The following is an 18,432-nucleotide window of genomic DNA, read 5'->3' as shown; positions in this document are numbered from 1 at the left end:
TCTTTCTGTATCATTAGTGCACCCCAAATAACAGTGCTGTGTCTTCTACAGAAACACAAAGGGTGTAATTTACACAGATCAAACCCACAAAAGAAAAAAAATTAGTAAAGAGCCTGGAAGAAATTCAAGCCCAGCATAACCAGAAATAACTTCCAAATGTATCAGCAGTGTGGACCAGGCCACCCCCTGTCCCTACACCTTGCAATTAAATTGGCTTAAAGTTAAGAGACTTGCTCACAGCGAGACTGGCCTTTCTTACCTTTTGCCACATTTTGATGAAGAAGAGCTCCCCAGAAAAATTGAAGAAAACATTGGTGTCGTAGGCGTCATCCCCGATGTTAGAGATGGAAATGTTAAGTGAGATGTTCCTCACCGCTCCCAGGGCCAGGTATGCAGTTCTGTCATCAACACTGTAGGCAGAAACAGTTACACCGGTTTAACTCTGGGCAACTTTCACACTCTGGTCCTTCTTTCTTCCTGCTACAGAGGCATCACAACTCAACTGCTTAAAAGCTCGGCAGTCGGTAATTCAGGAATGTGCTGTACGGCCAATGCATGGTGTGAGGGGCCGTACTGGGAATGAGTAGCTCCTAAGTTCTGGTTCTGACACTGCCTTTTGTGACTGTAAGGAAACTCCATGATCCTCATGTGAAACTATTTCATGTGACTTATTGTTAATATGGTTTTAGTGAGAATAAAATAGTTGAAGACTGTAAAGTAATTGGACAGGGGAAATGCAACAAGTGCAAGATACTATGCCCACATTCAAATACACAAGCTATTTCAGTTTGCCTCTCAAGGATTCAAACTTATTCTAACATTCTAGTAACTTTCTGAAAAATCTTCTTAGAGTTATGCTATGGACAGAAAAAAATGGAAAAGAGGGTCAAATAAAATCCAGAAACTGGTGTAAGTGGAAAAATGTATGGAAATTACAACAAACGTCCACTGAATGTGACTAATCTTTCTTCAGGTGTTTATGCTGGACCTAACCTGATGGAGTCATCTTCTAAGTGGAATACCAAGGGAATGGTTGAATTAAAATAACAGCTATATATCACGAATCAATACACTATTGTAATATGGCATCACAGATTACGAACAGACACAGACATGCACACAGAGGCAAATATAAATATTCGTACACACACATTTATTATTTGATTTTTAACCATACTAGGCTGTCCAGAAGATGAGCTAACAAGTAGGAATAAAGGCTAAAGATAAATCACAAGAAAATACAATATCAATGCACAGATCTGCAGGTCTAGGAACTAAAAGTACAGTAAAAGAAGATATGAAATATACCAGGTATAAATGTAAAAATAAGCAAAAATAGCCAAAATATCAAATTGTCTACAGTTATCATAACTGGAATCTAAGACCATTCATACATCCTGGAGAAACACAGACAGTGTCACAGAGAAAACACTGAGTAGCTCGTCAGAAAAGGGCAGAGACCTCCAGCCACACAGCAGGGAGATGCTCTCAATTAATTCCCCTAGGGCACAGCCAGCCCAAAAGTAAGAAGGAACCACCTCCGAGGAAACGCACCCTCACACCACCCACCCTGCCAGATGCTCTTGCACAATGCACATGCACACAGCAGCACGCAATAGCACAAAGAAATCCATAGCCAAGCAAGCCACCTTTCATTCACCCAATTTCCATGAAGGAATGGCTGTGCCAGGGACGTACATGTTGGCACATGCTGCTCCTCTGCATTTCAGCAACTCTCTGAAAATGGCTGGGGTGCAGGATGTGAGCTCTGTTTAAAGGCAGCCCTTCCCTCCATCGCTGCCAGCCCTCCTCTGCCAGCCTTGCTCATGGTACTGCAGCCAGAGCATCTGCATAAAAGCAGGGTTTCTGAGAATGCGGTGCTTATAAACCCTTCAGCATCTTCTGCCAACCGCAGCCATACCAGACCTCCAAAGGCAGTGCTCGCTGGGCTCCGTCTCCCTGCATTTGCCAAGAAGTTTCTAGACCTGGGTTTCTGAAGGTACGTACCGAAGCAGCCAGGAGCTCTGGTGAGTGAGAAGTTTGGAGGAAGATGGTCTAGACTCAGGTTTTAAAGCTGATGGCTGTGGATTGAGAGTGTAACTTTTCCATGTAACGCAGACAATATTTATAGCATATTTGTTTCCTGTACTTACTTCATTTATGATGATCTTCATTTATTAAGCCCAAAATTATAGCCTACAGTTCAATGACAGCTTCTTATGAGGCAGATATAAGAATCCAGGAAATGTGCCTGCTTTCTCACGCTTACAATCAACTGCAGACACCAACCAATTCTACCAATAATTGGACACTTTGCTTTCTAAACATTATAGTTTATTCTCATAGTCAACTATCAGTGCAAATAAACATTTGCAAAAGTGCATGCAGCACAGGATCGACTGCAAAACTAGTTTGAGAGGTCCAAATCATTTAAGTTGTTGCTCCTTATATACCAAATTAATGGCACAACTATATGAGAGTACCTGGAAGCATTTAACCTTTTGGCCCCAAATTCAACGTTTACTGTTGAAAAGCAGACAAATTATGAAGATGCTAAACAATCTGCTGGATGTTCTGCTAATCAAAAGTGCATATTTGGAAGCAAAAAAATAAAACCACCATTTATTACTGTGAATTATTTCTCATGAACTTTATAATCTCATTTCTTGCAATCACTTCAAAACTTAATCAGCATCTATCAAACCTGTTAGCAAAATCTGGAAGTATCGCTTCAGTAAGCAAAGGAACATTACAAGATATTTATCTTATGCAGGGTTGATACTAAATGCAATGCACACTACAGAATCTTCTCTGAATTGGTAGTACCAGCACTTTGAGATTTAACATAAAGTCAAGACAATTGAGAATACTCTCCTTCCTACTGAATAATAAAAAATACTCATAATGAAATTCTATTTAAAACTAAACCCACAAAAAATAATGTCAAAATAAACACCATTGGGTTGTGTTACTCCTTTCCAAAGCTGTCACTCCTCTGTTAAAAGTGCATCATACCAAAATGATGTTTATAACATTTTCCTCAGCAGAGAAAGAAAAAACACTTTCTAAGAGCACACTGTAGTTGTTCCTACACAAAATTCACACACTAATAAACTCTGAAAAACCTCATTGATTTTAGGCTAGCAGAGGAGTTCAGTTCCTTCTCTGAAAGGCTATATGAGATTGTGCTGTAAGTCCCATTTTAAGAGAGCAGCTTTCTGAGTCATTACATCTGTGTACATCTGGAATGAATCAGGTTCACTTGCAGTGAGAAGAGGATTAGGAATCTCCCCATTCACAGGGGAGCTCCCAAGCCCTGTTTGCTGCTTGAGAGAATAACGTCATCAGGTGCAGACAGCCTGCTGTGCTGCTGGAGCAGCTCTGCTGCCAACCCGGTGCCATCCTCCTTCAGCGCCTGCCTCACATCAAGCAGCCTAACTGCCAAGTCAAAATATGTCAACTAAAGAACTGTTGTCACCTGCCAGAAACAAGAAAACAAACTAAAGCCACCCCTTCATCTTGACAAGGTATGTCACACAATTTAAGAAATGCAATCAAGCAATGTGGGGTGCTTGTTGGATGAGAACTATAAAGCCGCCAACATCCTCACCACGGCCCTCGTAACCTTGCTTACATCAAGGAACAGAGGCTAAAAATAAAAACCGACTCAAAAGAGGAAAAAAAAAAAAGAAAAGAAAGGAAAAAAGGGGAAAAATATCAAGATATAATCGCTTAATTAGACAGAACACCACCATCTCATTACATCAGGTGATCACACAAACAATGAACTGAGTAAAAGTTCTGGGTAGACTGTAGACGTACATATAAATGATATATAGGCAACCACATTTGCACACACATATGGGCAGGCACATGAAGGATGTCAAGCTATCAATGTCTGGATGGAAAGGGAAAGAAGTTTGACATTCGGAAGTACTAAATACCTGCAGCTTTCATTCACGTGACCCAGACTTGCAGGTAACAAGCAATTCTGAAAACCAGGCTCCAAATTTCTGCCACAGTTTTGAATTCACTGGCCACGGTACTACATACCAAATGTAAATAGAAATATTTAATGTTTTCCTCTTAAGTGATTAAGAAAACTAAATTCCAGGATAAAACAAGTATCAGCTTTTTTGCATGCTTTAACGTTCTTAATGCCTGCGCCACATCATTGTGCTATGGTCAACAAGGGAAGAAAGACCAGCTGGGAAAAGCAAACTGAAATGATCTGCAATTTTCCTTTCCCCATCCCCCAAGATGCTGATGTTTTTATTAACGTGGGTCAGGGGAGACATAATCTGCATTCCAAAAGGTACGCAGGGACATATTTCTCCATTTCCTGCACTAGAGAGAATTTTTTTTAAAAATTGAAAAAGCATTTAGCACTTCCTCTCAGCCTGCGCAGATCATACATAGGGCAAGGAATGTGACGGGGTCGCACTTACCCTGTTAGTCTGGGTCACTGACTTTCCCTTTTATATTAGAAGCCTTTCTTTCCTTACAGCAAATTGGCACCTACATGGATAAACCACCACTATCGCTCAATGGACAGTGGAAGTGACAGCTGGGGTCAGTTAGACTGCAAGTGGGTAAAAATGCTTCAAACAACTGAAGTCTAATCTGTCCTCCATCTCCATCAGATAACATTAAAGAGGAGTCCCACCTTTTGCTTTTAAATCAGTAAAAGGTGTGAGTCAACAACATTGGTCCTGTAACAGATCCAAACAGATTTTTACCTTCACCAACCAGCGCTGCAGTTGGTCTTCACAGTTACTATAATACTTGAATATTAATTTTATCTCCATAGACTCTTTACATCAACCCTGAAAACCTTTCTCCTGTTGGGTTTTTATCACAGGCTCCAGGGTCAGTTGAACTTTGGGAGGAGTTTTGTAAATACTTAAACCTCAAGGGCCAATGAAAAGCTGAAACCCTCAGCTGATCTTCTGGGAATTCATTTGATGTCTCAGTGCAAAACTGAGAGGTAGCAGCCCCATAAACAAATCCAAACCAAGTAAAAATTTTAAACAACCCCACAGGGAGCAAAGCTATTGGATTTTACACCGCTTGGTTGCACTGTCCTGCCATCGCATGTGCATTCCAGGTCAATTCTCTCTGCAAAGTTCACAGCCAATCTAGACTAAGGACTTGGCCAAACACTCAAGATATCATGGCTTATTCTGCATTAGCTGAGCTGCTGCCTTCCCCCTCTCACACTGAAGCCTACGCTAGCAAAGGCACTAAGAGACGTCATGCAGTTGATGACCACAGCCTATCTGAGATGCACTAAGCCAGCTATGGTAAACTAGCTCTGAGCCCATCAGATCATTTCATTAATGATCTTTTCTATTTCTGTTTCTCAAGTGGAAACTTTCCAGTGTGATCTGAGTAGCAGATAACATGAGGTGATGGGAAAAAACAGAGAATTCAAGGAGTGGTCAGCCGAGGTTCTGTGTCAGCAGAGCAGTTTGGGAGTAATATCATACCAGTATTGCTCCCTATGAAGACCGAGTAACAATGTGCCAATGTTTCCCCATAGGAAGGGATCGAATGTCCCGTATGAAAAAAGCGCTTACTGCAGCGAGCCCAGGGCCAAGGAGGTGGAACTGCTTGTGCCAGTACCCTTCTGGAGCAGAGCTGTCGTCTCTAGCGCTTCAGTTCCCATATATATTGCAATTCAGGGATATAGCACAGAGTGTTACCTTTTCCATCTTTCCTACACTTTAATTTTAAAAATGAATGCATTTGAGTAGTCAACAATGGGGAAAAAAACACACTCCAGGAAATTCTTTTTGCTCTTTATTGTGGTATTGAAACAAGAGTGATTTCTAGTTACAGCTAGTGACCGTATATTCAAAGCTTCCCTGGAAATTGTCCTCTTTTCCCCAAATGTAATTTCTCCACATAAATCCCCCATAACTATACAATAGCTATAACTCCCAGCCACCTATGTCTTCAAACTTTTAAGTAAAAAGGACAGAACAGGACACAACATCCACATAAAAACATCCCTTATCTTATTACTCTACAGAAATCTGGTGCCTTTTATTATTATCAGTAATTTCAATTGTACCCAGATGTTCACAACCCTTTATAAACAGAACTGGAGAATCAATGGGGAAAGAGCTGCCTCTGTTTTCACACAGTGTTTACTCCAGGGAGCAGCTTTTGGTTTGAATGGAGCTACCCTGGTTTATGAAACTGTCACATGAAAGCAAGATGAGGCACAACATCTACAGAAGCTCTAATCTAATCTTTCACCCTTGCACACACACATACAAACCAACATCTTTTATAACGACAAGCAGTGTGCTTGAAATCAATTATACTGTGCCCCCAGTACAAAGTTATCCCTGCCTGTGTGTATAAGACAGCATCCTAAGGTTGGAACACAAAAACTGGCTACTCGTGGCAGAAAGAAATGCAAAAGACAAATGGTACCAGGCACGTAGCTGAAAGTTGCACGCATCAGCCTGACGTGAAAGAAAAAACCCTCTATGTTCTCCCTGTTTGTTGAAATACTTGAAGAGTTCTGTTAAAATAGGTGATTGTTAACCATAGATCTGACCCTGAAATTTGAGGATGAATCACAGTAGCACTTTATAACATACTGTTTCTAGGAATTAGATCATTAACAGTCATCACGCAAACCACGTATTCACCATAGAAATTACACCTTCAGAAATAGATCTTCTATTATTAGATAGCTTCAATTGCTTGTCCCTTTCCTGGGATGCTGGGGTGCAACATGTAATTTAAAAAGCATACTCAGCTGAGCATTAATGAAGGAGAAGACGACCAGTACCCTATCCAGCAATCACTTTCAGAGGTCAATGAAAGGCAGTTAATCAGAGATGAAACATCAGAAACAGTACAGGTTTGTTACTTTAGGAAATTTGTTTTGCAGTAGCAGGTGTTATACGTCAGGAGTAAGTTATGTCTAAATGTCAAACATGATAAGCAACATATACCCATATCAGCACATTTCCTCTATAGCTCATGCAAAACCAGCAAGACAATTTACCTGGTGACCTGTGAAGAACCTCAGCCTTACCAGATTTTCTAACTGGAGGACATACTACAGAAAAAGGTCATGTAGCTGCATCATGAAAGAGTATGTGTATAGGTATGTATATACACATACACATGCATGTATGCATCAGCCAAGGTGTATTCTGCAAATACAAAACCATGGTGCATCTGCTTCTCATTGTGGTCTGTACAGTTTCAAGGACTTCCACCTCTGGAGGCAGCTAATGTATGACAGCGCTGCCTGAGGTTAAGCTTTTGTTTTGTTAGCTTTATACTTTGGCTGCTGGAGCAAGAAACAATATGGTGACTTGACCTATCTCAGGTCCATAAAATACTGATGTTGAGATGTTCACAAGGAGGGTCAGGTTATACATTAGTTCAGCAATGAATTCAAATTATATGAGAGAACATCTCTTTAGGGTCTAGTTTAAAAAAAAAAACAGCAAAATCCTACTCCAGTAGATACAGTCAAGTGATTCTTACAAAACAAAACCAGTATTTAAGTGACAAGACTGGCTTGTACAGTATTCCTGACTGATCATCAGTGGCCTGTTATTAGAAAACAGAGATTGGGAATCTGTATTGTTGTATGAGATGTGGACTACTGAGGTTTGTTACCACTCATCACTTGATGGCTCTATTACCATCCATATGTGTTCAATCACCATACGTTCAAAAGGAACAGGACTGCCCACTGCTATCAAACTGGACTTACTTATTTATTTTGGGAGAGATTTATGAAGCTCTGAGCGCAACTAACCAGATGGAAACCAAGGAACCATTCCTTCATCCCCATTCACCCTCAACAAGGGAAAACATTCACTCGTTCCTGAGATGATGCTCCCACTGCAACTTGTACTATATCCTGATTAATTGTGGGCTCTGCTGGGCAGCCCTTTCAGGAAACTGCAAATCTGATCCTGGATGAGCTACAACAAAGTTTTCCATGTGCCTCACAAACGCAGCATTCAATACACTAACTGTCTGTAGGTAAAAGATAAATAAAAGTAAATATAAATTAGAAATCAGAATTCTGCTTCCTGTATTCACCGAAAAGACTAAATTCCAAACAGAATTACAAACGGACTAATATACGTGAAATGGTATAAGCATTTTTTTCATTGCAGCCTTTACAGTGCAGCAAATTACTTTGAAATAACATTAAAATACACTATAATCTATGAAAACACTTAAATCACAGTGTGAAACTTGGTATGACTTTTTCAGAAAAAAGAAAGCAATCTACTCATATCCATTTTTCCAATGTTTTGTCATTCGTTCCTCCCTGGAAATAACTCTTTTGGTAGTTTAAAAGATTGCGAGTTAGGACAGCACTGAGGTATGACCAAGTAACCAGTGGGCAGCACATGACTGCAGTGGAATCAGTCATGGCTCCATATTTGTGTCCTGGGAGTTGGGAATATCCATGCTGGTACACACAGCTTTATACACACAAGGTGTTGACTGGAAGCTCAAGACCACTTTCCTAACACTAGAAATGCTAAACCATAGCATTTGCTCCTTTTTCTTTGTTTTTTTTTTTGTAAAGCAGAAAATCAGCTCCATCTGAGCAGCTTGGCTATTTAGGGTAGCCTGTCTAGGGTAAAGAGAACGTCAAAAATATTTTTGAAAGAAGTGTTTGTTCAATGAAAGATAAAATAAGTGAAAACAAATTCTTCATCTGCTATGAATGAAGAGGAAGGGAAAAACAGATATTATCAGAGCATGTAATTAAGCTCCAAATGAAAGGATATTGTTTTTCCTCATCACAACTGTTTTGTTAAGATGCACTTCAGGGGCATAAAACCGCAACGGGCATGCCATGAAACGTGAGGCCTCTCTGGAAACAAATCCCCGTTGTGTGATCAAAGGAAGATAAGTGCTGAGGCGTGAGCCTGGTCAAATTTATGAGACAGCTTTGCTTCCCACATTAAACCACAGGCTTGCGGCTTTTCTCCATGGGTTTGCAAAAGCCTATGATCAGTGAAGACCTTTATTAATTTTTTTTATAAAACACTACTATATTCATGAGATAGATACACTCAAAAAGTTTTGAACTTTCTGATCAAAATTTTATGTTATTGCTCCTTCCTTCAGAAGACACTGACTTTCTGCACTGTTACTGCACTAACCTACGTTCTGTGCCCGTTACATCTTGTGCTGGTGAAAAGCAAATTGGACAAAGCTGTCATAACACATGTTTTTATCTATGATTTCTGGATTCCTTCAGCTCAGGTTCTGTAACAATTTGACAAGTCAATATGAAACTGCTGAGGTTCATTTTTCAAATCCAGGTGCCTAATGTCTGATGATGTGCCCAATGAACCAGAGGGAGTCCTTCCACTGATTTTAATAGGTCCATGAGCATTTTCATCCTTGCATCTATACACAGCATTTGCAAAACAACCAGTTTTGCAGTTGCCCAGCTAGTCACCTATGTGAAATTATTCATTCTTCACTGATACAAGTAATATGCTTATAAACTTCAGATTTGTAAGCTCAAGGGCTGGGGGGGCCACAGAGTGGCAGCGCATATTCTCCCTTGTCTTTTCAGTGAGGCCTGGGTTAAGTATGTCAAGATTACATCCCAAAACGTCACATCAAATCATTTACCTGCCTATCAAATACAGAGCCATGCATAAGACAAAAAAGATCACAGAAACAAAAGAAGTGTTGGCAGAAAACGTGTTAATCCTTTAGTAAGTTACAGAAGGAATTTATTTGGAAAAAAAAAAAAGCCTTCTGTGGAGCTGACCAGAAGATACTGGAAAATACTTTTTCTTCATAAATTACCGTTTCATTAATATGGAAACATTTCAAACTCAATGAAGTTTTTGAGAGACTAGGGTTTTGCCATTCTCTGGCTAATTCCAGAAGGACCAACAGAAGCAGAAATGGCCCAAGTCACAAACCTGACCTTTCGACTGGAAAAGGGCATTTCTCAAAAATCCCATTTCAGAAGAGAACTTTTGAAAGCATTGACTCCAACTCAAAAAAACCCACAATGTGAAAAACCTTGAAAATTTCTGCAAAATGCACCTGTCACCCCTTTGGCTTTCTATGACTTTTGCTTCCAATTTCACATTTCCAAAATAAACAATTTGCAGCAGTATAGACGGGAACCTCAGCCAGTCTGTAGGGAAAGAACATAAATTTGAGTCTAACGAATGGTGGCCATTAAGGATGCTCTAAACCAACACATAAAAGCAAGCTGCTTATTCCAAACAGCCAAACATACACTCAGAAGCACTCCAGTGGGTGAGTAATTGGGTTTCTAATGATGGATGAAGGATAACCTCATGTCACAAATATATGGAAGACAGACTTCCTCCTGGAACCTTCTCAGGAATAGCAGTATTTATTACAGCATTTTCTGTTGCTATAATATTTATTATAGCAGTATTTATTACAGCATTTTCTATCCAAGGGGGCTCATAGTCCTGTGCTTACAACCTGATTTACATATCATGCACACAGCTTGTGCTGGGACCCAGCAGCTACATGACAAGCCGAAACATCGTCTTTCTTCTTGTACTGTTTGTTTTCAGTAAAGCTGCTCTATTCATTGTGACACATGGGCTGTCAGTATGTTTACACAGCCATACAGGATTTCCTTCCTAGCTGCATCTCGCAGGGAAGCCACCACCCATTCTGCTCTGGTCTTTTTAGCTGGTTTGTTTATTATAGCTGGAAGAAAGTCTGTTTTTTCAAACACCTTCACCGTTACTCAAATGTCTTCTCCACAGTTTTCACTTGGTTCCCATTGTAGCCTAAACAGGGCCTGATAACTACCGTTGCCTTTGCAGAGTGCCAATCAGATGGATAGGCATCAGCTGAGGATCTGAACTGCCTTGGTATGTCAGACTATGTGTGTTCCTGTCAACCCTGCTCCCTCAGCACTTTCAGGTTCTTCTTAAAAGACTGTCCTGGTTTCGGCTGGGATAGAGTTAATTTTCTTCTTAGTAGCTGGTACAGTGCTGTGTTTTGGATTTAGGGTGAGAATAATGTTGATAACACTCTGATGTTTTAGTTGTTGCTAAGTAGCGCTTATCTTAAGCCAAGGATATTTTCAGTTTCCCATGCTGTGCCAGCAAGCAGGTGTGCAAGAAGCTGGAAGGGAGCACAGCCAGGACAGCTGACCTGAACTGGCCAAAGCGATATTCCATACCATAGAACGTCATGCTCAGCACATAAACTGGGGGGAGTTGGCTGGGAGGGGTGGATCGCTGCTCAGGCATCGGTCAGCAGGTGGTGAGCAATTGCATTGTGCATCACTTGTCTTTTCTTGGGTTTTATTTCTCTGTTTTGGGGTTTTTTTTTAATATTCCTTTTCATTACAATTATTATTGTTATGATAATATTTCTGTTATTATTATTCTTGTTAGTATTATATTTTATTTTACTTTAGTTATTAAACTGCTCTTCTCTTAATCCATGAGTTTTACTTTTTTTTCCCCAGTCCTCCTCCCCATCCCACTAAGAAGGGGGAGGGGTAAGTGGCTTCCTGGTGCTTAGTTGATGGCTGAGGTTAAACCACGACAAAGACCAGAGTGCTTTTCTCCCATATAAAGTACCAGAGGAATGGATTAGCAGATTTAAAGGCTAGGGAGGTCTAATCTTCTACAGAACGCCTGCTTCAGAGTTTTCCCCAGCACACCTTGAGGAAACAGATGCAGTTCAGCTTCTAAACAAGTAGCTACAGAGAGGCTCAATAACAATGTGCTATTTGCTACAGAAACCTGATGGAAAAGACATTTGCTGTGCTGAGAAAACAGAGTGAGGCATTGAAGTCAAGCATGATATGTAATAAATATATTTTTAATATGAAACAATATTTGAAAATAATAGCTAACAGAACACTTTAATTGCATTTTGCTTTTCAGTACTGGATTGCTGGAAAGGAAAACTGGTTTCCTATTGCTGTCCCAAAGCTATGGCAATAAAAATAAAGTTTATTGCAAAATATTCTATTCCTATTTCTCTTATGGTTTTAGGTTGTGTCAAAGTTACCTGTATGCAATACATAAATACCTTCTTTACACTAAGATACTTTTAAGTCTCTTCCTTTAGCAATCTCCCCGCCCCCCCCCCGCCCCCGCCAACACAGGGCATTAGTGAATGGATAGGGCCAGATTTTGCCATCTCCTATGACAGCTGCATGATTTAATGCTGGAGACTCTACGAAGGGGAGGCAATGAGTAGTCTCTCTGCTCCGTGCTGCCACAACCTCACACATTTATTCTTTAAGAAAAACAGATTTGAAAACAGTTATGACTGGAAAGATGAAATGCCTCTCTTCTGCTCCTTCAGTTTCTCCCAACACTGCCTTCACGAAGTCCCCAACACACTCCATGCTCCTTTTTCATTACTCTTAAGTCACCATCTGCAGTTTTAGGCTAACAACACTCATACTCCTACAAGTAAGTCCAAGCCAACCACTAAAAAGGCCATTTGTAGCAATACTAGCACACTCCACTGTAGCCGTTTCTACATGCTGTCTCGTAACGTTTGCCGTAGAAAGTTAAATCCCCACAGTTTGCTGTGCCAGGTCCAGCCTTCGATCGCACTGTCTCCTCTTGTGATGCCACATGTTCTCGCTGGTAGAGGTGGCATCAGCAAGAGGCGAGGAGTCCCACAGGCAGGTTTCAAGCCACAGTGCTGAAAGACACCCATAACCATCCTAGGCAGGTGCTTCCATGTTGGTGAAGAGCTGGCTTTTGTTGAGGCAATTTTGCTCAGGTTACAGAGAGCATTTACCTCGAGATGAGTCAGAAAACTGCAGAAAAGTTGGTTGGAAGGGATTTCTAGAGGTCATACAATCTATCCTCATCCTACTCAACACAGGACTATTGCCAGCAACAGATGAGGTCAGCGGGGACCTTATCTAGCCAAGTCCTGAAACCCAGGATGGCAGAGCACACCACCTCTGCACACCTCATTCCTGTGCAGCACGAACTGCCTACACAAGAAGGTTTTTCCAAATCTCTGGTCTGAACCTGCCAAGCCACAGTCCATGACTCTTGCCCCTCTTGCCATCTGCCACAAGCAGGAAGAGTTTGGCTGCTTCGTCCCACAATCCCTTCAGGAAGTTAGGATGGGTTTACATGCAAACTGATGCTAATGAAGGCGGACGAGCCTTAAAGAGATTAATCTGTTAACTGAAAACAACCCTTTTTCTTTCCAGAATAAATGCATTCTAACTCTTCTTCACTCCAGTACAGCATGTTACCCTGGTCTTCAGCCCAAGTCTCCAATCCCTCTCTCTCTCACTATAACATAAGTATTCAAAAAAACAGAATATAGGAATCACCACCACATCCCACCCCGTTCCTCCCAAATCTTTGCAGAAGCTTCCAGATAGAGTTAGAAGGCTTTAAGGTTTTTTATCATCACCCACTTTCAAGCAGTCCTACCCTACCCTCTTCCCCAGCTTCACAGTGGAGGGTTTCAGCTTGCCCAGCAGCGCCGTTTCCACACGCAGCAGCACCTCGACAACAGGAAATAACGACGCAAACTCAATCATATCTACTCAGAACAGCAGTGAAGTTTCTAAATTACACATGCAGATTTGCTTGGTTCGAGCACTTTGGATAAACGGCCATACATTAGGTTATTACCGAGACCAAGTGTTAACATCCCAGGCTGTCTGTTATTTATCAAAGTGCAGTGCTCCCAGTTTGAGGGCACATGAATAAGTTTTCAGAAGAGAAGGAGGATCCCAAGAAAAGCAAAATCAGAGCAGACCTGGTTAGCTCTTGCCAGTATGGGCTGGTTTTCCTATTAGTCATTTGGTATGCGTGTTTGGCATGTTCAAAGCTGGGTGCAACCTTTTAACTGGGTAATTCTAGTGATTCAAATGCATCCCAGGTGAACTCTATATCGGAGTAGCTTGTGCAGTTCCTGAGCTCGTAAGAGTGACCTCAGCAAGCAATTCTCTTGACGATACTGTAATCTGAGCTAACTTCCTATGCACATATATGCTCTAACCAGCACACGTTTGAAAGCATATTATATATAGTGATGGACAAAACTATACCTTACAATATATAGCTCTCTGCACAGCTTTTGGCGCTAACATGCTACAAATTAATGAAAAGTGTGTAAGAACAGCCAAACCAAGTTGGTCCATCTAGCAGAGAGCCCTATGTCCAACCATGTCTAAAAGCAAGCAGCCTATGGAAGAACAAGGCAAGCACAGAGTGTTATTTTGCTGATATATTTCTGCAGCTTCCAGCATTCATATTTGCCGTTTCTCTACCATGTAAACTCTCAGCATTTACAACATCCCCAACAGTAAAATCCACAGATTAATCATACGCTTCATGAAAACACACCTCCTCATTTGTTCTTTTCATTGCTCTGAATAGTTTAGTATGATTAGCAAACTTTATCACCTTGCTATTCATTTCTAGCAGATTATTTCCCTGACCATTTATGAATATGCTGAATACCACTGGCCCCAGCACAAGCACTTGTGGAGTTTTCTCCACCAGGAAAACAAACTATTTACACCTTCTCTCTGTTGACTACCTTTTAATTAGGTAGTAATGCTCAGGCATCATTCTTCTCAGACCCGGGCAACTTACTTTCTTTGTGAACCTTTGATGAGAAATCTTAATAAAAGTCTTTTGCAAGCGCAGGTAGATGATCTTAACTGGATCACCCTATCCACACATCCAGTGACATCTTCAAAGAGCTGCAGCAGATCTGAGAGACAGCACTTACCGCTGCCTTCCCATAAACATCCTGTTTATTTCAATCCAGTGTATCTGTGTGTCATTAATTGCATTCTTTCCAATAAGTCCACCAAATCTAGTCAGATGTGAGTACTTAGACAAAGGCATTTCCATAACCTTGCTAACAATGAAGTAAATTGTTTAGTGCAGATAGTAATAAATGAGTCACCTTTTTTGCTCTTTCTACAAGAAAAAATGCTTTGTACACAGACTTAGCATAAACAGGAATAATGTGGAAAAATGCCGATAGGGTTCTTTAGCATGCAACACATGGGGCTGGAAAAATGACCATATTCTTCAAGACAGGTACTTCTCTAAAATCAGAATCCATAGCATGTTTTTGTAGTTTTACATGCAACACTAATAAAAAAAAAAAAATCAAAATCTGTTTTCTTTAGAGATACCCATTGTGTTATGTTTCTTAATAACTGAAGCTTACACAGCCCTTTAGCTAAAGAAAACCCATTCTGTGCAGACTTGACGGATTTGACGACATCCTGTTTATTTCAAACAGGAGTTCAGAGTGTCACTGGATAAAGAAGATTTGAGATCATTTGTTCAACATTTTGCTATACAAACGTAGAAACTGTATTTGAATATCCTAAGCTTTTTTGACAGTTGTGGCTTTTAAATTGCCAAGATAACATAAATAACAGCCGTAAAAGTAAACAGTCTAGTGCTGCAGTTGCGAATACGGCTCTTACTGCTGTGATTACTATACACTGACTGACAAGTTTTTAGGACTTGTCCCTTCCTTTTTATTGATTATTCCACAACTGCAGGACAAAAACTCTCACTGGCTTCCCTAGTCCGCACAGACACGTCTCCAGCTCTCAACAGATTTTGCTCACCATGAAGATCGAGCGAAAGGTCAAAACTCCAGACTAATCGCAGTCAAAGCTCGGACTCTGCAACACGAGACCTAACCCTGCTCCCAGCCAATCCCCCGAAACATTCCTGTGGACTTCAGTCGTGTCTGGAGAAGTCTGTAACTTCTCAGACTTGACTCTGGTTCATTTTTGTCTCCAAGTTACAGTTACAGCATGCTGTAGAATTATACAAAACGTGTGTATATCTCCTGACTATTACTTCTTCCCTTCCCCCCCCTCCCCCCCCCTAAAGCAGGGGAGTCTCTTCCCCTCTCTTTCCTGACCTGAAAGCAAAGCATTTCACAGAAAGCATCTCCATCAAACAGGATAACCTCTGGCACACAATTAAATAACTTGCATCAGCACTTCCATTTCTAAAACTGTGCTAAAAATGCTGAAAAAAAAGGAAACAGAAGTGATGTGTAAAGTTCACCTTTAGCCTGATTTATCCCGAAGTTGAATAACTACATGCTGGCAAAACAATAGGCATTTTCCTAGGATCACCAGTCACAAAGGACAGAACATAAACTTCACCTCCGGTCTATTTGATGAGGTTTATTATCCCAGAAGAAAGTGAAATCAGACTCCCCTCCCCAAGTTACTAACAAGAAGAATCTGACAAAGGAGAGCAGTATTTCAGGAGAGTTAGCAAAACTACAAGTTCAGAAACAGAAAAAGACAATTTGAAGATAATTGCCATGTTCTGAGGGGTTTTTTTAACCTTCCATGTTGTGCAGTTTTTGGCTGGGATAGAGTTAATTTTCTTCATAATAGCTAGTATGGGGCTATGGTTTAGATTTGGGCTGAAAACAGCATTGATAACACAGGGATGTTTTCCTTATTGCTGAGCAGCGCTTACACAGCGTCAAGGCCTCTTCTGCTTCTCACACCACCCCACCAGCGAGTAGGCTGGGGGTGCACAAGAAGCTGGGAGGGGACACAGCTGGGACAGCTGACCCCAACTGACCAAAGGGATATTCCATACCATATGACGTCATGCTCAGCATACAAAGCTGGAGGAAGAAGGAAGGAAGGGGGGGACATTTGGAGTGAGGGCGTTTGTCTTCCCAAGTAACCGTTACACATGATGGAGCCCTGCTTTCCTGGAGATGGCTGAACACCTGCCTGCCGATGGGAAGTAGCAACTGAATTCCTTGTTTTGCTTTGCTTGTGCACACCGCTTTTGCTTTACCTATTCAACTGTCTTTATCTCAACCCACGAGTTTTCTCACTTTTACTCTTCTGATTCTCTCCCCCATCCCACCGCTGGGAGTGAGCGAGAGGCTGTGTGGTGCTTAGTTGCTGGCTGGGGTTAAACCACGACACATGTGACATTTTGTCTGAACAAAACTGCTTTTCTGCAGGCAGTTTTACTCCTACCACGTCATAAACAGTATTTTATTGTCTTTGAAAAACTACATGGTCCACATTAGTACTTGATTTGGGCATGCATCTTTACTTTCCCTGCCCCTCTCTGCTATGCTATTTTTTTTCTCCAGTTTTGTCTATTGTAATTGGGAAGGTGAAGGTGTCTTGCCCTGTATGTGCACAGAGCCCACCACCACAGGAGTTCAGATTCTGTGTACGTCTCAAGACCTTTCTGCACTAAAGACGATATTACTGTCGTCATCCTTCTAGTCTTAATATAAAATGTTTGTGTTTGTATTTTGATTTTTCAATACCATCTTACATAAAATGAATGGCATCCTAGTGTGTAAGAAAGAAAAAAAAGTTCACCTACTCACCTAGACAGCAGTAATTTACCCTGAAGTTTCAAATCAGCAGCGCAGTCATCAGATTGACAGTTCCTCTCAAAAACAGTCTGTGAAAAACAGAGAAAAGAACTGTTACAGCATGAAAAGAGCAAGATCAAAATTCAAAGAAGGAACATGCTTGGATGAAATAAAAAAGCACCCAAATCTGTGATACAGGAATATATGGTGTAAGCATTAAGGAAATTCAAGGGCAGGCAAATCTCATCTTTATCACAACTGTTTTTATTCTCTTCTAACTGAGCAAGAAGTTTCACCAAAACCAGACTCTCTCAGAGGTTCTCCTCAATCTATTCCCACTTCTCCTCTGACAAGAGTTACTGCTCACACAATATTTCTGGCACTCTTGTTTCTCTTCCCAATGCATGTGCATGAAAATGAAACAGAAAATAAACTATTTATGAAACTATTGCAAGTAAGGAAATCATGCACCAAACATATTCACTAGCCTATATTGAAGATAAGAAATTAAACCTTTTTTTTTTTTTTTTTTTTTTAGGTTTTATGTTTGGTAAGAAACATTCCTGCCATCCTGCAAGCAACAGAAAATTATGAAGACTGTTACGTACCAGTGATACCCTCAAATAATGGAACCACTGTCAATCTTGTGAACCCTGGTAAAGACTATCATTTAGGAAATTCAACAGATTGATAAAGCTAGGAACTGTGAAAGGACGACACACCACTAGACACGGGCATGCTATTTAAGCAGCAAAAAGAAGGGGAATACGTGAGAAGTCTATGAGCCTATGCAAATCTCTACAGTAGTTTGTCATGGCAGCCACCAATGAGTGAAAGAGGAGGACAGGAACATGTTCCTGGCATCCAAGAAACCCAGATGCTGTCAGGATCATGGTTACTTTCCCCTTCTCTGTTGAGAACAGAGACCAATACCTTTCTGAACATATGACTAGACTTTTCAGGCTGGAGGATTCATTCTTTCAGAGTTATAATGCTCTTCAGCTTACCAAATATTCACAGGACAAATACCCAAAATGAGGGTTGCCAACACTGTTGGCT

The 18,432-nt window shown here is 40.8% G+C and overlaps 1 protein-coding gene across 1 annotated transcript in view; it reads right to left on the bottom strand.

The window, feature by feature from the left end:
• ITGA9 (integrin subunit alpha 9) overlaps nt 1–18,432 on the bottom strand; it is a 225,809-nt gene that overhangs the window by 77,544 nt on the left and 129,833 nt on the right. The window contains exons 17-18 of the mRNA XM_050915800.1: nt 17,386–17,462; nt 260–410 (exon numbers count right to left, since the gene is read on the bottom strand). Coding sequence (XP_050771757.1) covers nt 260–410; nt 17,386–17,462 — 228 coding nt within the window. The remainder of the gene's footprint in view (nt 1–259; nt 411–17,385; nt 17,463–18,432) is intronic.

Source organism: Gymnogyps californianus, chromosome 2 (genome assembly GCF_018139145.2).
Source record: "Gymnogyps californianus isolate 813 chromosome 2, ASM1813914v2, whole genome shotgun sequence".
Lineage (NCBI taxonomy): Eukaryota > Metazoa > Chordata > Aves > Accipitriformes > Cathartidae > Gymnogyps > Gymnogyps californianus.
The sequence above is the reverse complement of the archived record's forward strand: the minus strand, read 5'-3'. Positions and strand labels throughout refer to the sequence as shown.